This window comes from Eurypyga helias, unplaced genomic scaffold (genome assembly GCF_000690775.1).
Source record: "Eurypyga helias isolate BGI_N326 unplaced genomic scaffold, ASM69077v1 scaffold10580, whole genome shotgun sequence".
Classification (NCBI taxonomy): Eukaryota; Metazoa; Chordata; class Aves; order Eurypygiformes; family Eurypygidae; genus Eurypyga; species Eurypyga helias.
Genome location: NW_010227752.1, coordinates 1 through 21,310, shown reverse-complemented (window position 1 = coordinate 21,310; position 21,310 = coordinate 1). Strand labels below are relative to the sequence as shown.

The 21,310-nt window shown below is 50.1% G+C and overlaps 1 protein-coding gene across 1 annotated transcript in view; it reads left to right on the top strand.

The window, feature by feature from the left end:
• The window catches only part of LOC104513925 (short transient receptor potential channel 5), a 65,124-nt gene extending 56,466 nt beyond the window's left edge, over positions 1-8,658 (top strand). Inside the window, exons 7-10 of the mRNA XM_010157437.1 lie at positions 4,605-4,811; positions 4,992-5,033; positions 7,137-7,226; positions 7,924-8,658. Coding sequence (XP_010155739.1) covers positions 4,605-4,811; positions 4,992-5,033; positions 7,137-7,226; positions 7,924-8,658 — 1,074 coding nt within the window. The remainder of the gene's footprint in view (positions 1-4,604; positions 4,812-4,991; positions 5,034-7,136; positions 7,227-7,923) is intronic.
• The last annotated feature ends 12,652 nt before the right edge of the window (positions 8,659-21,310 follow it).

Sequence of the window (21,310 nt, the reverse complement as noted above, 5' to 3'; positions counted from 1 at the left end):
CAGCCGAGAGGCTGGCCATGGCTGGGCAAAGTCTGATCTAAACCATATGGCTCAGCAAGGAGATGGTGATGGAAATCTTTATAGAAAACATTTCACAAAACGTAAACAACAGATTTTCTACACAGAGATAAAGATGGAGATTAATGCTTGAATTATCCTGGATAATTAGTGTAGCAGGTAATTATTTAAAATCTGGCACATCTGTGAATACATCACTTTGACTGAATTAGAAGGTCCTCGCAACTGCTGCAGTAAGATGGCTCCGGCGATCCCACGGGGAAATCTTTATGGGAGATTAATTCTCACTTCAAATGGCAGAGATTTGCAAGAGGATTATGTGGCCAGTATGACACATTCGCATTGTGATAGTAAGTGATACAGGGTGGTTTTTTTTCCTCACAGAGAAGCCGAATGCTGTTTTCTTTGAGTTCATATGTTCTTTAAGATTGAGGGCTCGGCCCTCTTAAGAAGTAGAGTGTTTTCTAGCTGAAATGACGAGCAGTGCTTGAAAGAGAATGGTGACAAGAACAAGGGCAAGAGCAACAGAAGCTCAAAGAGAGGACAGCAACATCCAAACTTGGATTTAAATTCCTAAAGCAACAAGGTCACGCTTGCTGAGCTAGTGGATAGGTTTCTGTAGCTTATTATGAATATTACCAAAAAGTAGCAATCTAAGAACAGTGTATGAGGCAGCACAGGTCTGTGAGGATCCTGTCCTCGAGCAGCATGTCCGCTTGAAGCTTCTAGCTGCTGCCGAGCTCCCCTTGGTGCCAGCGCTCCCTCCTGTCCTCTCTCTTGGGAAACCCACTGCCACTGGAGCCTCCCAGGGTGACATCGGTGCTGGCTGTCCCTGGGAGCAGCTCCCACACACCACCTCCTGCAGCCCATCCCCGTTGGCCAGTGGCTAGTGCGGCACCAGCACGGGTGGCACGGGACCACAGGTCCGCGCTGGTCCACGGCTGCGTCGCGTTGCAGGGTGGCCAGGCCCAGGCTGAGCGAGGGAAGGGCCCTCGGGCTGGACTTTTGCTGTGTTGGTGTTCAGGAGCTCACTCTGAGCATTCCCCTACCTGCGGTCTTTGCAGCAGCTTTGGCTCGGGCAGCTCCCATGCTAAGTCTTGCCCGGTGGCCTGCAGTCGGGGGGAGATGCACCAAAGCCCGGAGCATGTCTGCTCACGGCCACGCTCACAGCCCATGCGATGACTGAGGTGCTGGCTGTGACACACGGGTGCTTCAGGTTTGAACTGGGTATGGAACGACGGCTGCAGCGTGCTGCTCCGGGTGCTCGGCACAGGGCGGAGAGCTGGGAAAGCGGCGGTTTGTGAGCAGATTTCACTGCTCGCAGCACTGGAGAGCTCTGACCAAGGAAATGGTTTCCTGGCACACGCTCAGTAAAACTGAAATGTCTCTTTGCTGCGTATTTCCAACACGAAACTGCTGCCAGGAGCTCTCACTGATTTGCTCAAGTTCTCAAAACATCAAGGTGAATAATTGAGACGGGCCGAGTTGGTGATCCCCAGGGAATTGACAGCAGCAAAGAGAGAAAAAAAAGATCCTTTGAGCTTTGCACGGAGGGTCTGTCTTGTAAGAGAGGTTACGCTGCACTTGAGTGAGACTGCACAGGTGGGGCTGAAGCCAGCATCCCACCAGCCTCACCCACAGGCACACTCAGTTCCACAGGGACTTGTTCCGACCAGCCACAGCGCTTCCCCAGTGAGAAACTCCCACTCGGTGTGACAGCGCTGCCCTGCGCCTGCGTTCAGCCCCCAGTCGAGCCCAGGTAGGGCCCTTAAGCTACTTTAAAGAACAAAAAGCACTCTGCAGAAAAACAACTTTAGCTCCTTCCGTTCCCAGATACTAATTTGCAATCCCCAAGCTATAGATTTGCTCATCCTTGTCTACAAACAGCACCCAACTTCCACAGCTAAATCAGCTCTGCCCAGGACATGCCCTTTTTATAATGTGCTGGAGGAAATTGCTGCCAAGTCCCCACACCTGAGCCCCCCAACACTGGACCTTTGTAGAAGGGAAGGGTGGATTTATAACCTCCTCCAGGTGACCTGCTCCCTTCTCCACAGGACATTTACACCTACTTCTGTATTGACAAAGAACTTCAAATCTACAGTCTATCCAAAATCAGTCTTTGCACTCTCCTTCAGCTTCTGCGTTGCCCTAAGCTCCCCAGCTGCCCAGACAGGGCTCGCTCTCAGTGCTGCCAGGTGTCTGTAGTTCCTGCAGAGCCTGAGAAAAGTTTACTCACAGCTGGGCTGAGTAACTCACTCCTGGTCTCGTGCAGCTGTTCCCCTACAAAATGCTTTAGGTGCTTGAACCAGCAACGTGCCTCTTCTCTGCACTGGGTTTTCCTGTAGGGAGCACGGGCAGGCGTAGTGTGGGGTGTTCCGGCCCCTTCTCTGCCAAGAGGGATTTATCTGTCCTCCCCAGCAGCCCCTGGGCTCATCTGGTGTGTGATGGAAGTTCCTTGTTGTCCTTCTGGAGCCTCTTTCAACCGAAGGTGCCCAGACCAGGCAGAGTTCTGGTAGAAAGATGGGCATGGTAGAGCCTTTAGGACTGCGCAGGGAGCAGCCAGCCCTGCTTCTGGAAGAGGCTGGGACAGCTCTGCCTTTAACTCTGAACAGTTACTAGGCAGGAGTTGTCCCGTGGGCTGGTTTTGGAGCTCAGAGCACTAACCCGGAGTCTGGGAAGGAGCAGCAGTGGCTGCATGGCACCAGCTTGTCCGGCTCTTCTCAAGCTTTGCTGAGCTTGCTGCAGCCTGCAGGTGAGACAGAAAAAATGAGCATGCCTTTTTGGTGCTTTTTTTGGTGGCAATTATTTCTACTGCTGCAAACTGCACTTTTTTTTACTAGCCAGAACTTCATTTCCACCAGCATCAGCTTCTAATGCTTCGTGGTGATGCTGCAGTTTCCCTCATTAGGGGGTTTGATGATGTACAAGGCAAAAAGGGGCAGGGTAAGCTGCTTCTCTCGGTCTACCTACGGCTTGAGAACAGCCCTTGGGGTAAGCTGGCAGGGGATGGTGCTGTTCTGGGCTGATTCAGACCATCTGCAGAGAGTAACGTGCTCCTGGGCCACTGAGGCAGATGTTTTCAATCGAGGGCTGCACATAATTCGAATACACTCCTAAAATGGACTGCAGCTGCACCTCGCTGTCAAAATGTGAGCATATCTTCCCCATGTCAGAGCGCTGGAGCGTAGCCACAAAGCCAGTGTAGTAATTTTTGGGGCATGATGTTCAGCTGTATTTTCTTAAACTCCCTGTCCTACACTTCACTGCTTCTTTCTGGGAGATGCTGCTCTGCAGCCCGGCGTCCCTCACTCAAGGGCTGCTTCTTCCAACCTGGTTGAAATCTCCTCAGAAACTTAAAATCCCGCCTTGTCCTTTTCTCCCTCCTTGCACTCTTAGCTTAGATCATCACGGCTTCGGTTTAATCTCGTGTCAGATGGCGTTAACACAAACGCTGAACAGCCGAAACGTCATAACTGTCAGCCCACCGCGACGCTGCAGCGATAACGATACGCGCACCGTTTACATTCGGTGAGCTGGTGGAGGCGGTGCTCAGCACCGCTCGGCTTGAAGGCTTCAAACCATTTCCTTCCATCTAATGGCAGAATTGCTGCAGAACGTACAAAACAGTGGTGTTTTTAAACCTTAAAACTAGCATGAAATCCATTTTGGGTAGCTGCAGTATCCCCCTGAATCCAGGCTGTAGGTGGATGTCTCTGCCCTGATGTGGAAGGGAATATGCGGTTTGTTACTGGGCGGAACAGCCTGGTGACTCCACGGACCAGACTGCAGATAGCTCCGTTTGGGAATCACCATCTTGCAGCCTCTCAGGCCCATGAGCTCCATTTGGGAATCACCATCTTGCAGCCTCTCTGGCCCGTGGCTTGCGTGGACTCAGTGTTCCTTTCCTGGTGCCTGTATGGACCTGTCTGTGCCGCTGGGAAGTGATGCTATTAACCTTCCGCCTTTACTTTGTTGGGACGGAAAACCCTTGAGCACAGCAAGCTAGAGTGGTGATAAATTTAAAAAAAAAAAACAAAACCAAACAGTAAAATGTTTCCTGCTTTGTGCAAGGATAGTGCAGAGGCAAGATTTAAAATATGACACCATAACAAGTGTCACTTCCTTGTAAGAGCTGAATGAATGGATGCTGTAAAAACCCAAACACATCAAAAACCACTAAGAAAGATTGTTTTCCAGGGAAGAATGTGAGAATTTATTGGATTTGGACATGAGAAACAACAGTTAGTGATAATAAAAGTGCTAGGAAAAAGCAAATTAATGAATGTGGTTCCTTGCTTCTTGTACCGGCGTGCTGATCAGCACAGCCTCTGAAGGACGAAGCTGGGCTTTAGCGTGTGAAACTTTTTGCTGCACATTGCTACCGTCTCCTTTCTCACGGGCGGTATTTTTACGCTCTAGCTACCTTTCACACTGATTTTTTTAAGTACCCCCAGCGAGGGAGATGGAAGAAGCGACGCTGCTTTGCCTGCAGCTGGAGAACTCCTTTATTGCTCACGTCACCCCCTCGGCCGGGGACGTTTGCCTGCCTGAAGTTGTTGATAATCTCTTTCCTTCTTTCCTAGGACCATGCGGATATTGAGTGGAAGTTTGCACGGACGAAGCTCTGGATGAGTTACTTCGATGAAGGTGCCACCCTGCCCCCTCCTTTCAACATTGTCCCAAGTCCCAAGTCAGTCTGGTACCTTTGCAAGTGGATTCACAATCAGCTGTGCCCAGGCGACGACTCCGACAATGAACAGAAGAGGCACGAAAACCTCAAAACGTTCACAGTAAGGAGCTGCCTGGCTTTATGCTTCACGTTCCAAGGGTTCCTGTGCGCGTTCAGGATGGCGAGGGCCACTGCTCTGCTGGGGCGGTAGAAGGTTGCTGGGTCGCACCTTGCTAAGAGCCATCGGCAGCTCGGAAGACAGGAGCAAACAGGTAACACACCTGTGCTTTTCTCTTTGCAGGAACGCCACGCTGACAACCTGATTCAGAACCAACATTACCAGGTAAACTCTGGAGTTTTTACTTGCTGTTTCTTCTTCCTGCTCATTTTCTAACACCTCAGTTCTTGCTTGGTTGTAGAATATATTTTGATACGTGCTTTGCTTATCATGGGTTAAACCATTTCCTCATTCGAGATGGGATGGGTCAGTAAACCACTCCGAGGCCTTTCACCCCTCAGAAGTGTTGGAAAACTTGCCAGGTTTTGTCTGGCAGCTGAAGTCAAGGGTGACATTCCCACTGCCATCAGAGGGAGCAGGCTGTCACACTATCCTGATGAAAGCTGTTCCTGCAGGATTTTTACACACTCCTGAATTGTTTTTCTCCGGCTCCTTTTTTGTAAAGCATCCCTGGTTGGGATTTCCTTTTGTTTCGGACAGCTCAGGAAGGAGGAATGGTTCCTTTGTGGGATTTTGCTGGTTTTGTTTATTCTCAGCCTGCCTGTCATCGAGTACTCATTAAAGTCAACGTACAAAAGGATGAAACTGTGTTCAAAACACCAGCTTCAGTACTTGAATTCATGATGCATTATGCCAGCATGCTGGAAGGAAAAATTCTCCAGGAAGTGAGGTGGTACGCTAGGCTGTACTGTCAAAAGCCATTAGTAATTTGTCTCAGTTAAGATATCTCCAGCTTTTTGAAGTGTTTGTATCTGCATTCGATGTTTAACACAATTAGTCACCTTTGACAACAGACATTTGCACCTCGAGTACTGTGTTCAGTTTTGGGCCCCTCACTACAAGAAAGACATTGAGGTCCTGGAGCGTGTCCAGAGAAGGGCCACAAAACTGGTGAAGGGTCTGGAGAATATGTCTTATGAGGAGCGACTGAGGGAACTGGGCTTGTTTAGCCTGGAGAAGAGGAGGCTGAGAGGAGACCTGATCACTGCCTACAACTCCCTGAAAAGAGGTTGTGGAGAAGTGAGTGTTGGTCTCTTCTCCCTAATGACAGATGATCGGACGAGGGGGAATGGACTCAAGCTGCGCCAGGGGAGGTTTAGATTGGATGTAAGGAAGAAGTTCTTCACCGAAAGGGTTATCACACACGGGAACAGGCTGCCCAGGGAGGTGGTGGAGTCACCATCCCTGGATGTGTTTAAGAGACGGGTGGATGAGGTACTGAGAGATATGGTTGAGTGGTGGACAGATACGGTTGGACTGGATGATCTCTAAGGTCTTTTCCAACCTAGTGATTCTATGATTCTATGATTTGGTACTTTCTGACTTCACAGCACAGTTTACGGGTACCAGCAGTGGGAGCTCTTAAAAAACCTCCCAGTAAAACCTTGGTGCAGAGACCATCTTCATGCTTGGTGTTGCTCAGGCTTGTTATCCCTGTTCATGCAACGGGGAACGAAGGGAAGGTTTGGTGTGGTCTCTTCTGCATACAGAGATCCAGCTCTGTGCGTGTTGGTGGCACAGGTCGAGGTACAAGCTCCAAGTGCCAGCTTGGTTACGTAAAGCCAGCAAGGAGGTACACGAACACAGAGCAGAACGGATCTCATCCTACCAAAAACCTGTGACAGACAGCCCAGGTGACACAAAGGAGCCCTTAGAGAAGCCACCAAGGGTGTGATTCAGCCCCTCCAGACGCAGCAGCAGCTCCGAAAGGATTCTATAAGCTGCCGTGAGGGAGCGCCCGGGCAGGTGGCAGATGTGGTTTAACGTGAATGGGCATTGCCCGTGGGGTCCTGCTGTTCTCCAGGTTATTCGGTGTCAGCATGCCCTCCTTGGCTTTCAGATCCCTGGTAAACAACCATCAAACGGCAGGCTTAGCCTACCGGATACACAGCAGCTACGCCAGAGATTGGTAACCCGAAAAACTTCCCGCAGCTGAGATTAAATGCCTTGAGGATATTTAAGAACACCCAAGAATTTTTTCTCAGTGACTCATGAAATACCTGCTCGCTGTGGTTACTCATGGTAGAATGCCACCCCTTCCAAAGGTTTGCTCTCTGAAAAGGCAGCGTTCTGTTTCTCACGGTGAGAGATTCCCTTTCTAGACAGCAGCGTCAGGACAGGTGCTGCCGGAAGGAACTCGGTGACCTGCAGCCAGAGCAGTTCGGTCTGAGCCAGCGGTGGAATCACTCATGTTGTTTCCTATTCCAGGAAGTGATCCGAAATCTTGTGAAAAGATACGTCGCTGCCATGATAAGAACTTCCAAAACCAACGAGGGTTTAACTGAAGAAAATTTCAAGGTATTTTATTATTCCTTATTAATAATTTTATTATATTCATTCAAGTAGCCACTTGTAGAGTTTGCAGTAACTTCTTAAGATGATTTGGAACCTGGATTGTTGCGGGAGCTGGGAATAGATACGATGTGCATGCAGGGGGGTTCTGAGCACAGAATATTATGATTTGAGTGTCCTCTCATATGATCACCTCCCAGATTTTAACATACAATATTGTGTGGGCAGAAGTGTTGGAAGGTGGCAGGAATGAAATATCTGACCAGAGTCCATGTCACATTCCTAATGCTAATCCGGATGGAGCTGAAGAATGAGTCCGGGTTAACGGATATGAAGAACACTTACCAAAGTTAAAGGTGGCCCTGTCACCTCAGCAGGATTCCTGCCGTATTTCTAAGTTTCAGCAGTGTTTCCCCCCTTCTGTAACTGACTGACTTGGGGGGAGCGGGGTGGGCAGAGGGGGTTGGTCAAGAGGGCTGGTCGCACAGCCGGTGGAGCCAAAGATCTTGGGAAGTCTGCCATTCTCGGGATTACCAATCTTTGGGGGTTTGGGTGTCACTGAATAGTGAAGACGCACGTGGCATTCCTGTGATTTGGTGTCTGCCATGTGCATCACTCTGAACAGCTCTCCCAAGGACCGTGAGCGTTCTTTCATGTCACGGGTAAAGCTGCTGAGCGTAACTCGTTCCTCCTCTTGCCGCAGGAATTGAAGCAGGACATCTCAAGTTTTCGCTACGAAGTTCTTGACCTCCTAGGAAACAGGAAGCCCCAGAGGAGAAGCTATTCTACCAGCAGCACAGAGGTGTCCCAAAAGGATGAAGCAAACGAGGACAGTGCTGGAGAAAAATCCAAAGCCAAGAGCGTGTCTTTCAATGTAGCCAACAAAAAAAAGGACTTCAATGTATCTGCTCTAATTAAAACGATGTCTGGGATTGACATGGTGGAAGAGAGGCCCAAAAGCAACGGGATCAGTAAGCGCTCCTTCGTCCGAAATGGAAATAGAGTTCAGAGACTTTCCAGCTCCAAGAAGGAATCCTTCAAGAGACTGGGCCTGCTTTTCTCCAAGATGAATGGCCACGTACCTGAACCGAACTCAGAACCCATGTACACTATTTCCGACGGAATTATTCAGCCACACTACATGTGGAAAGACATTAAATATTCTCAGATTGACAAAGAGAAAGACGAGAATTGTTCCAAAAGTGAAATTAACCTCAATGAGGTGGACTACAGCGGGAACACGCGACTGACCGGACAGAGCAAGGAGTGCCCTGTGGTTTGTACCAGCTCCCTTCACTGTGCTTCCAGTATTTGTTCCTCTAATTCCAAACTTATAGACTCGTCAGAGGATGTGTTTGATTCGTGGGGAGAGGCGTGTGACTTGTTCATAAACCAGTGGAAAGAGGGGCCGGAGGATCACGTTACGACGCGGCTATAAGTAAAGCTAGCGTAACACTGGCTGGAAAACGTAGCCAGTTACTGGTAATTGTTTGCTGTCATCCGAGTCAGCGTTGCTATTTCCTTTCTCTCCACAGGTGGAAAACAAGAAGTATAAAACTGTTTATGTTACCCTATTTTATAGCCATCTGCACCTTTTTTAATTTACCTTTTTTGTCACAAATACTGAAGTAGAAGTTTCACTATTTAGGTCACTATGAACCACAGGAATCCCTTCGGACGCAGTCTGAGTCTCCAAACCCCACAGACCGCGGATGCGCTGGTGGCCGAGCGGAGGATTTGTCACTTTTTTTGCTGGTTTGCCCCTGCCGCTACCCAACCCCGTCGGCTCTGCATCCCGCTCGATTTTCCTCGCCACACAACCAGCTGGTGAGCAGTGGCTTAGCAGGAGGCTGAGAATCGTATTTAAAATCTTTTTTAGGAAGGGTTTCAACTTAGAACCGGCTTTTTGTTTCTTTAAGCAATACGACCTCTGATTCTTTGGGTTGTGGGTTCTTTTTCAGGTTGTTTAATATATTAATACTGTAAATTGGTACTGAGTAAGAGACCCCTTTGATCATCCAGCTAGAATACCTCCCGAGTTGCTCTTTTCCCTCATTCCCACATGAAATTTCCCCCCGTAGGGAGCAGAATGACCTCTCCCTTTGGCTGACGGTGGAAGCCAGCCCCTGGCCTCGCTGCCGAGGTCTGGCCTCGCTGCCGAGGTCTGCATAGATGAACTGGCCCCAAACCGGCTGCTGGAGACACAAACCTCAGCGTGGGTCTGATGGGCTGAACCGAACCCCAGCCCTGAGCCTCGCCCTTACCCCCACCCCTCGGGCTGTTTCTGTTCTTGGAAATTCCTGACCTTACTTTCGCTGCCGCGTTCCCTTTGTGCTGCCCCTCCGATGGACGTCAGGCTCTCGGCAGAACACCCGCCTGGCGCCCGGCGAGCGCGAGGAGAAATCCTCCTCCCTGGGCCTGTGCGCTGCTGTTCTGCAAAGTGACCGAAGCAATAGCAGCTCAACCCGCGCCTGGCAGCCTGGGAAGCCTCTGCAGCTCCTTCTCTGCGGCGCAGCAAAAAGGAGCGCGGCAGGAGACGGTCGCTTCCGCTTCCCAGTTGTGGTGGTGTCTGGGCAGGGCCTTGGATGTCGCTGCTCTTGTCCCGAGGAGCAGACAGCCCCCTCGAGGGCAAAATGGTGGCATTTTGAGCAGTGATGTTTGGTTTTTAAACAATGTGTTACTTGAACTTTCTGTTGCCAAGAAACGCAGGTGATTGGCACACACCTACCACTTCAGGGCTGGTGTTAGTCAGCTGCTTTCTTGGAGGAGCAAGTCCTGCCCCGGAGCTGCGAACGGCCTTCCCCTGCAACAGAGCTCCCTCGCTGCATGCGTGCTGTCAGGCTTAGGGCTCTGCTCCCAGGGGACGTTTTGTGAGCTGGAGCGTATCCCAAGGCTGGAATGTATCCCAGGGGAGGCTGCCAAAAACCACCTGTGAGCTGGGTTGTGAATTGCCAAAAGCATAGTGCTGGAAAATCAACACCTACCATTGGCACTGGCCTGATTTTCCCAGCAAGGGGCAGGAGCAGCTCTCACGGCAGCGGGAGGGTCAGGAGGAGAGGGGTTTCTCCCTTCTGCAGTCCCTGCGGAAGCAGCTGGATACGCTGGCTCCCTCTTGTTCAGGAAACCCACCTCGTTGGGTTTTCCCTTTGGGCACCCACTCGGTGTTACCTCAAGGTCCTGATGGCGCACACCCACGTCAGAGGGAGAAACGAGAGCGATGCAGCCAGCTCCCGCAGCAGAGCTGCGGTTTGCCAAGGCACCGGAGTCGTGGGAAGCTTTCCATACAGACCTCAAGGTGGAGACCACGGCTCCAGGCCAGCTCCACCGTCGGGAGGTAGCAGCAGCTAGGAGCAGCGACTCACAGTGTTTCTGTACTCTGGCTTACAAAGACCCCAGTCCTCACCAGCACGCTGTACAGAGCCCCAGCTATTTAAGCCTCCAGCTGTGTTAGTTAAGGCAAGGCGAAACGCATCTTGGAGTCAACAGATTTCAGGCTTTCACACTAGTTGTAGGGTCAGAGTTGTCTTGGAAAACTCCATCTCCTCTTCCTTTGCGAAACGCTGAGCAAACCAACAGTGGGCTGCCCCCGGAGGCTTGCAGAATCGAAGGGTCAGAGCAGCTTGCCGATCATTCCAGAGGAAATCCAGCACCCCTGTCTTCTCAGGGGCAGATCCCTGGGTAGGAGAGCGCTGCCGTCAGAGCCGGCTGAGAGCGGTGCTCAGGGCAGCCCGCAGTCACAGCCCTGCAGCTCGGTAAAGCTCAGCGCGTTTCTGGAAAGACAAACGTCAGCGAGTCGCTGCAGGGGATGCAGGGAAGGGTTGGGGCCGTTTCATGCCACACCCCAGCACCCTGCAGTGCATGAGCGCTCCTTGACGGGGGCCAGCAGGGCCTTACGGTCCTTCCTGCATCACGAGGAGGAACGCAAACAATTGGCGTACGGTTACGTGGGCAACGTTGGAGGCCGGGACGGAGGCAGGTTCACATCCTCGGGCAGTAAAAGGCAGTTTCCCACGAGAGCAAGCACGCTGCTGCGGTGGTGACGGTATCGGGTCATCAAACACGGCGCCGCATTAACACGGACCGCGGTTAACGCCGCAGTGATGCCCCCAAACACCAGGCAGGGCAAATCCCTTCCGTGCCAACCGCGTGAGTCACGTTCCCCTGCGGTGTCCTGGAAGGGCGGGAAGTGCCACACGGGGATGGCGCGATGGATCACGCAGCCACGTTACGTCACGGCCGGGGGGTGCGTCACGGGGCTGCTTGGCTGGGGCTCCCCTGGGACTTGTTTCATGACTCAGATACTTCCGTGCTCCCAGCTAGGAGCTCGTCTGAGCCGACGCTGGAATTCAGCACAAATATTTGACTTGGCTGTGAGTAACGCGTGTCCAGCGTTTGCAGAACTGTCAGCCCGGTGCCCCGAAAGGCAGAATCCCGTTTGGTGGCATCTCTGCATCCCCTTTGGCAGCAACAGACGTTCCAGCAGCTGGTGAATTGTTGTTACTGCTCCAAACAGGGGCTCCAGGGAAGGGAAACTGAAGTATCTTGTGAAAAATACATTCCATAAGCAAAACCTGGGTTTTTTTTTTCCGTTCACTCGCAGTCACAGTATTTGGGATCTCACTAGCATTTTCCCATTTCCAGTTGCTCAAAAAGCAGCACATTTCAGTGAAAACTATTCCTTCCTTCAGAGCAGTCGGTGACCTACCCCTGCGCAGCCTGTGCAAGCGACCAGGGCAGGAGCTGATGGGACACGTCGAGCCTCTCCTGTGGCGAGCTGAAGTTTCCCGTGGCCTGGGTCCACGGCGCGCAGCTGTGCTCCAGCCGGTACGCACCCGCCTTCGTCCTGTGGGCTTCCACACGTGGGCAGGGAATTCGGAATTAGGAAGAACAGACATCTCTGCCACTTGCCCTTTCTTTAGGTTTCTTCCTCTTGAAGTTGCTTTGTTGCTCACCTCCCATCCCCGGTGTCCTCACCCGGCTTTTTAAACCTGCAAACAATCGCCAGTGTAAAAGTTAACAAAGAGCATCCAGGGTGAAGAATATCAGATCGAACTCGGAGGTGTTTGTACTCAGGTCAGAGGTTAAAGAAGTTGTTTCAGAAACAAGAAATTAACCGACATCTCTCTGCAGATCATTTGGGTAATTGCATCTTGCGGGTCTGCACGTAAATACTCACGTTTCTGGGTACGTGGTCCCTCCAGAGGAAGCACGGACAGCGGTGAGCGCACAGGACGTCGGAGGGCTGTTCCCCGGCTCTGCCACTGACTCACCTGTGACCTTGGGCAAGTCACTTAGCCTCTCTAATGCCTCAGTTTCCCCATCTGTAAAATAGGGATAATAATACTCCTACTTACCTACCTCGCAGGGGGGGTTAGTTCATTATTTATAAGCACTTTCAGATCTTCAAATTAAAGGCGCTATATACAGTAAGTAGTTCATATGCGTAGCAGTAGTATGTTCTTTTATTTTCTTACAACTAATTCAGGTTAGGATTTAACTGTATGTCCATTGCGATAGTTTTCCATGTAGAAAACTAGCATGGTTTCCCACAAAGGGAATTTCGGGGATTTCTGCAGGAGACAGAGAGCAGGAGCAGCATACCCTGGAAGCCTAAACCCCACACCCTTGCTTTTGTGATTTCTGTCTCACCTTTACTGTCACCTTACAGTACCTGTGTTTATCCTTTTCTTGACCTTACAGTACCTGTGTTTATCCTTTTCTTGACGGTACACGTAACAGAATTTTTAGCAGAAACAGCCACTGTAAATATGAAGAGCATTTAAATAAATATATTCATGTATAAATAGAAAACCTTATGTTTAAAATTAAGGTTAAAATTGGCTGATGCAGGAGACTTCTAAGCCCGGGGAGGTTCCACAGGCAGCCCAGCACGGGTGCCCACGCACACAGCAGGAGGCTGGAGTAGGGCTACAGGAAAATGTCACATGTCATCACCTCCTTCCTATTCCCTTTGCAGCCCATCCCAGGCACGGGCAGCGCATCCCGGGACAGGCTGTCCCAGGAGGGTGGCAAGGGGAGGCTGTGGCTGGAGCAGAACGGCCCTGCAGCCTGTTTCGCCCCGAGAGCGGGATAAGGCAGCTCCCAGGCAGCGATGGCTGACGGAGGAACCCATCCTGGGCAGCGGGAGACTGTCTCCTGTGTCCCTACGAGGGGCTCCTCACCTCCATTTCTCCCAAGGTACAATTTGGTATTTTAGTGCTTACTCAGGGCAAAGGTCTTCGGTTTGAGCGACAGGAGCTCTAGGACATGGCTTGCACGGCGGGGCACTACGAGCATTCCGGGCTCCCTTCCGGCAACGCCAGCAGTTGCAGGGTGTCTGCAGCGGGGACGTGGACAGTTAACAGCAGGGATGTGCGTTACTGTGGGGTGCCTGCCGGTCAGCAAACTGCACGAGCACCTGCTGCTCCCACACCGTGAAGTGCGTGTCCCGCATCCCGTGGGGCTCCTCAGCATTGCTTTGGTATTTCTGCTTTCCTTTTCAAAAGGCCAAAAATCCCAAAGAAAAGTGTCTTTCAGTTAACCAGGAAGAGGTGCCATTTTGGGTTCATTTCTGGCTGAGTTCTCCTTCCACCAGTGGCTCTGTCCTGCAGCCTGGTAACACTTTTCCGTGGACATGCCCATGAGAAAGCTCTGCACAGCTCCCAAGGCTGATTTCCAAAGAAGCACCATCCCCCTCTCACCTCCATTGCAATTCCACAGTCCAACAAAAGGGTAAAAAATAAGCAGAAGCATCGCAACCCCTGGGGCTGCGTAGAGTTAATGACCGTTGTTGCAGAACGCCGAGCTCCGTGGAGCGGATTTTGGGGTGGATGCACTGTGAGGATCATCTCCCCGCAGAAGGGATGTCCCGGGCCACGCGGCCGAGGCGGGCTGCAGCCTGCCCAGCTGTGCCGGCAGCTCAGCGACTCTCATTCCTGTCACAGTAAAATTAATTGGAATCGGTGGGGCTACAGCAAATAAGAAATCAGCTCAGCGGAGGAGCAGCTAAAATAAACTGTTACCAAAATTATCTGTAGTTCTCGGTGAACGTGCGAGTTGAAAGCCAACAAGGACACAGCCAGCGCCTCTCTGGAGAGCTCTGGAGGAGGAGGAGGCGGGGAGCACGCGGGGCTAGCCACATTAGCATGTTTTCTAAACACTCGTAATCCCATCCGTTTTCATTTTCACACTTCCTGCCCCATTTCAGGCCGTGACACTTTCACAAACAAGTGATTTCTATACTGTTCACGTAATTGCCTCCGCCCGGAACAGCTACTGCTCTGGAGTAAATTCCTGTCCGAGAATGAGTGTTTTAAAGAGAGAACCACGTTTTATCTAAAAAAGTGTATTTAAAGGCAGAAGTGTTTGATCCTTACCTTCTGCCTGTTTGACAGTGGTTTATGCTTCAGGGAAACACTTCTACCTGCTCCGATTCCTTCAAGGTGTGCAAAACCAAGCAAACAGCCCGCCCACGACAGCAATAGGACCCCCGCGCCTCGCTCAAACCCCCCGCTTCCCAAGCCACACGGCTCACGCAGCTCCTTCTCCCAGGCAGACCCCTCTCCGTCAACGGCTGCCACGGCCCGTTCCGCCCGCCTCGCGCACCCACCCACCGCGTGGCTTGTTCTCTTCTTTTGGGGGTTTTTAAAGTGTTTCCCTGTCAGCAGTGACTCCTAAGGCGGAAGAAACGACGTGCTTGGGAGGAGGGTGATCAACGGAGGAGCTGGCCTTTTAGCACATCAGCTACAGAACACTGTGATACCTTTAGCCAACAGAGTGAGATGCCTTTTGACTATAAATAGTTGTTTTTGAGCAAGGGGGCACTTTTTGGTCCAGCTATTTTTTGGGTACTGTACAGTCTTATTTAAAAAACTACTGAATGTGTTTATAAGGTGGGTCTGGAAACCAGAGGGCTAGGGATCTTTGGGAAGCAGAGGATAGTAGCAGATGCTTAAGTACTCTATTTTCTATATGGCAAGCCCTGGAGACCCGGGCTTACTCCGCAAACTGTTTTTTTAGCAATCGAGTTTTAATACCAAATTAAAAAAACAAAGCTATCACAGAAACTGCTTCGCACCTCAGCGTATTGTAAAATGCCATTTTACTTCATGGGATTAAAAAAAAAAAAAAGGTGGGGCTTGGTTTTTTTCCCTCCTCCTTTATTTTAGTTTTAGTCAGAATCTTGATGGCCTTTTCCAGGCGAAAGAGGTTTTAGATGTTGTAAGAATTTTGCGTATAACGACGGCATGGGGAGCTCAGCACGGGTCAGCCACCCCTCACGAGCAGGGGGAGAAAAGGGGAAGTGCAAAAAGCAAAAACAAACGCTTAGTTTTATGTCCTTTTCTACTTGCATCTGCCCTGTCCGTAGTGCAGACTCCATGTCATACCCTCGTATAACATGTAAAAATGAAACGATGTATATAATAAATGAAAATATTTATTTTATGTGTATTTTTAGCTTAACTGTAAACTGAAAAAAAAAAAATAAAAAGCATTTAACTTTTTTCCCAAAAATGTAAGCCTATTGAAACTCAAGGTGTTTCTACCTTTTCAGATGTAACATTTCCAGCTGCCTATTGATAATAAACATTTATGAACAGCAACAGATCTGACATCTGATAGTTTTTAAAATCCTGTTCAGCACAGACCTCCCCAGGGCTGTCAGTGGTCAGGGGACACTTGAGGGCTCCGATCCCAGAGGGACTTGGCACGGACATAGAAAAGACACGGCACGGTCCTGCTTACCTACAGTGGAGTTGGCCACCCAAATCTGTGCAACTGCCGGAAAAGCAACCCAAAGCATCCGCGTGTCCTGCTGAGGACAGAAAGCAGCGAGTCACCGGAAAGCTGGGAAACGAAATGCACGGCGTGAACGCAATTACACTGCAATTAAGCAACAACATGTGAGTGCGTTAACGTAGCGTGCTGGGGTCACGCAGCCTCCAAGCAAATCTGAAGTACTGGAGGCAGGCAGAGGCATCTCACCAGGTTTCCATCAACTACCGGAGCCCCCTGGTCAAGCCTCTAGGAAACCAGGAGTTTCCTCGAGTTGAACAACGGCACAATCCCTTCCCCTGAAAGGCAGAAGATCCCTGCACAAGGGAGACAACGCAGCCGCACGCAGAAATAAGCACAGGCCGTGCCAACTCGGTCGCCAAGCCCGGGACCACAGTGACCCACAGAGGGTTAAGTACGACAAAAGGCTGCTTTCTTTTTAAACAGCAAAGGATGTCTGCAAGTTGGACGTGCACATTCCCACTCACATCAGAAAGGCTGGAAGTTCAAAGTTAATCCTGTCCCAGCATCGGGAAACAAACCGCACCTGAGTCCATCCCTTCGGTCCCTGCAGAGGTGGGCAGATGTGCTGCAGCAGCAAACACCCGATGCGGCCAGGGGAGGCGGGAGGGGGAGCAGTTTTGCAGTGTATTGTATCTCCTCTTACTCGCGCTTCCTGAAAAGTAACCGAAATCACACCCCGACATCATCACCACAAACATTGAAACTTCAACTGTGACAAATATTTCTAAAGTGCTGGTTTAAAGAGTCAGAAACCACAGGTTTAGATTTGATTGGAAAATGCAAATAGGGTAAGGAACAAGGAAAATACATGAAGGAGAGGGTAGAGGGAGTTGGATGGTCCATTAATTTCATCATTAGAGGATATTTCCCCTCCCGTTAAGCGACCATTTTCTCCAACGCGACGGAGCCAAGCCGCCGTCGCAGCTGCGAGAACAGCACGATGCTTACCTTGGGGCAACCCCAGCACCCTGAAGCACAACGCTCACCTGCTCCAGGGAAGGCAAGACGCAGCATCTGGAAGGAAAGCGCTGCCATAAACTGAGCCTGCCACAAAAAAACACCCCGTCAGGACCCCGGCACACGCCCCTGTTACTGCAGGATGGCTGCGCCGCAGTGACGTACGCGCCCTCTGCCCATGGCTCGCCCTGAGCCGTTTGTACTTGCCGCAACTCGGCCGACTCCAGAATCTGGTAAGCAGCAGCGACTTGGTCTGGTGCAGGAGTTTCTGGACACATGCCTGCCCTGCAGAATTTAAACTCTGATCTTACTGCAAAGCTATAAAGTCCTAGTCCAGGGATTTTATCTTCCTCCTTTATAAAAAAGCAGTTACTGAGATGTCTGGGCCCGGGTTATGTGTTGAATATCTTCCATACATAATGCAGCCTTTGATGGTGTAATTTGATAAACGGTATCCAGCAGCACTGCAGAGTCCTGGAAGCTAAGAGCAGCACAAAACAACTGAGCTAGAAAAATGACTTGCTGCAGGAATCAGTTTGGCCTTTTATGTGCCCAAGGGGAAAAGAGAGCACAGGAGCGATAGCCAGCGGTGGGGCCAGCAGGCTCGTGCTGCTGGCCGGCCAAATCAACGGGGGTTTCTCTACAGCATTTACAGTAATCATCTTCAATAACAGACGGATTTTACCACTCAAAAGACCCCCCTGCCTCTAGCGAGCAGCAGTAAGGCAGTGGATGTTAAAGCAGGAACGCTGTTACTCCAGCTGTGGAGGAGGGCTGCAGGGCACGGGGCAGAGAGGGGGGGAGTGGGGCAGCACCCACAGCCTGGCTGCCACAGGGCACAGGCTTGGCACACCCTTTGGTGCAAGACACCTCTGCCAAAACAGGATGCTCTCACTTTGCTGTGGAGTGAGCGGTGCAGCAGAGCAGGAGTGATCCAGTGATCCTGCGGGCTAAAGCAGTCAGAGCAAAGTCTGCTCCTTCTCAGGACAGAGATCTGCGGCAGTTTAGAAGAGACTGACAAACCGACAAGCAGCTCACACCCCGAAGGACAAGAACTACAGGTGATGATCCCTTCTTCCACCCTGCGGGGTCAGAAGAGGAGGGGCTTGGCTCTGGGCTACGAAATCAGAAGCGCTCACATCTGAAGAGAGCGCTCTGGTGCTGCCAGCTCGGGGGTCCTTCCTGCACAGCCTTCAGGGGTCAATTCAAGCCCTTGCTGTAGACTGATGAAGGAGGTATGCTGAAACAGTTTCTGGGTTAGACTGGCATTGTTCACCTTAAGGTAAAACATCCTACACTAAAGAACACCGGGAGACTGACGATGTAAGTGTGAGAGGTTGAAAGGGCCCAAAAACAGTGGAATGAGCCTCCTTGAGAATCAGAGGCGGGAGGATGTATCATAGAATAATGGAATGGTTTGGGATTGAAGGGACCTTAAAGCCCACCCAGACCCACCCCCTGCCACGGGCAGGGACACCTTCCACTAGACCAGGTTGCTCCAAGCCTCATCCAGCCTGGCCTTGGACACTTCCAGGGATGGGGCATCCACAGCTTCTCTGGGCAACCTGTCCCAGTGCCTCCCCACCTATATCAGCACTGTCCTTGTATGCCAAGAATTGTTTTGCAAAGTCAGCAAATGTTGAAAAATCTTGTCCTCTTGGCAAACTTGACTCATTAGAACGTGAAAACCACACCTCTGTCTCCAACCCTACCCACCGAACACACACTGAATTTAGTAAACTCTGCACGTTCAGTTGTGAGGGAGCAACTACCTAATAGTAGCTGAGTGGGTGCAGCCTGTAGGAGCGACTAACATTTGGGAATTGTACAGGGATGCACAGTGATCGCAGCCGGGCGTGCTAGCTCTGCGGAGCTAACCCCTAGCACCCACCTCTGCACAGAGATGAAATAAGTACCTCGGCTCTGTGTGTAAATCGGCTCATTGCACACCGGTGAAAGGTCCCACTTGTAGGGACAACGCTGCCTTCCGTGTATGAAAACATGGAGGGAAAGGAGGCGGAAGCATGACTCTTCTGTTCTCTTCTCCCTTTTAAAGGCTTAAAACCCATCCAGAAAAAATAAGTAAAATGAAAATCACATTGCTGGATAAAATCTGTGCTTTAAAAATTCATTATTATGCAACATGCTTCAAGAAGCCCAATAAGGAAAGAAAAGGAAAAAAGATCAATCTGAAGGAAAATAGTTGTCCCCAACAGAAATCGATACTCATGGAATTTTCTGTACAAAGAAAAAATACACTTATGGTTGCAAGCTACATGCCACTACCCGTGCTGCCGGCAATTCTGCCGGGCATGGAAAGCCCAGAGCAGTGGCCGGGTACCAAATCGTAACAGAGCACTAATCGAACGGTGTGCCAAAGTAAACACGCCTGGACCATCACCAGGCTGGCACTGGGCTCCCCACACACACAAAAAAGACCCTGAGCCCACATCCTGGCACCCGCAGACACATACAACTCCCCCTCCCCCCAAACAAAAAACCCCTCTCAAACAACCCCCCAAATTCTGTGTAATTTTGACATGAGTTACCTTACAGCCTCTGAAAAGGCACCTGTTTTGTAGCCATTAGCCCCGGGAACGCTTAACCACAAAACTAGGAATATTGTTAGCCCAGGGATGCTGCAGCCAGACGCAGAAATCTCTAGATGAGGAAATGGCTGAAGCAGGGAGCAGGTTAGCTGCGTTTTAGGTGGAGCTGTGGCTTGTTTTGGCAGCTGTTAGTAAGTGATGTAGAGCTACTGTAGTGCAACACAACTCTGGAAAGCAGAGTTGAAGATAAGACACTCCAGCATCCACTTCAAGTTCTCTACCGCTCCAAGCTCTTCTGCTGTTAACAAAAGGCAGCGTTTCCTGACCTACGGAGACAGTTCACCAGGACACGCTGCTAACTGTTCCCCTCAGCCCCTACTTGTTAGTTCAAAAAGTCGGTTTTCAGCCCTGGCAAAAAATACATCAAAGTCAGAGATGTATTTCTGTATATCAAATCCATAAGTAAGTTAACTGGCCACATATTACATATATTATTGTATCAATTAGTGTAATTTTCATGTGTATCAAAGCAGCCAACATGGCCACGACAGCCAGAGCTAATGCTGAATACTCCAGCTACTAGAAGGGTAAGCAAAAACACGCAAAACACTTGACTCCATACCAGAATTACCTGTCAGCATTCCCAATTTCAAAAAGGTGACATCAGGAGAAAAATTAATACCAGAAGATAAACCACCAACACTCAGCTATGATAATCGTTTGAGTAGAAGAAAGCAAGGCTGTCTCAGTGACAGGAGAAGAAAGGAGGCATTATTCACAGCTAAAGCCTGAAAGTGGAAGATACTCACTTCGATGCCTGACAGCAACTGTTTGGGATATGACAGATGGCACTCATGACTGAGGTGGAAACACACGATGACTCCAGCATGGAGACTCTACTTCTTAAGGCTGTTCCACTTTAAAGTTCATAAAACAAGTCACATGCTTACTGGTTCCTTTAAGAGTCAGTCTAGTGAATGCTTTTTCAGAGAAAGGAAGAAAAAGCCCTGTGGTATCTTCCCCTTTCCTGACAAAAGTCTGTGCAAGCCAAGTGCTCCTCCAGAGGCAGAAATACAAAGGCAAAGCAAGGTCCTAGCTGCCACAAATTACGTTGTAAAATAATTCTGTGTGCGTATTTTGTTGTTTTTAAAAACAGCACAGCAGCTCATATTCCAATTAACTACCGAGAGGTCATTTTCATCACACTTTGGCTTTTTACCTGGCTCCTCCATCCTGAAAAGCCATTATTAAATTGTCAGGTTAAAAGCACAGCGATCAGAGATTTGAGGAGACAAAGCAAAAGCCAAGCTGGCAACCCTACTGACAGAGGATTGTATTACCAGCTTCACTTAAGGAAGGGGGGAAAAAACAAACTCAAGAGTTTTATGGAAATAGGATCAACACCAAAAGTGCTGCAGAGATTTAAGATAAAACTATAAGAAGTCAGTTTTTCCTACTGTTTTTGCTTCCATGTTTACTTAAAAGTGATACTGGAGGAAATATACACATTCCCACTCAATTCTGCAGTCAATCCCCTTTTCACAACCACTTAGCAGTGGACAAAGTTAAAAATAAGAAGAGCTCACTGAACAGTAGCATGGGCACAGAGTTGATCTCAACCTTGGCAAACAGCAGTCGTGCCACTGGCTGGACCTGCCTTAACCCACACAAAACTACTACATTTCTTCAGACCAGGCTGTTGAATTATTCATTGTCAGGAACCAAACCCATGGGTGATAAATGACCATGGACTTTTCCCAATTCTTCACCTGAGGGTGGTGACAT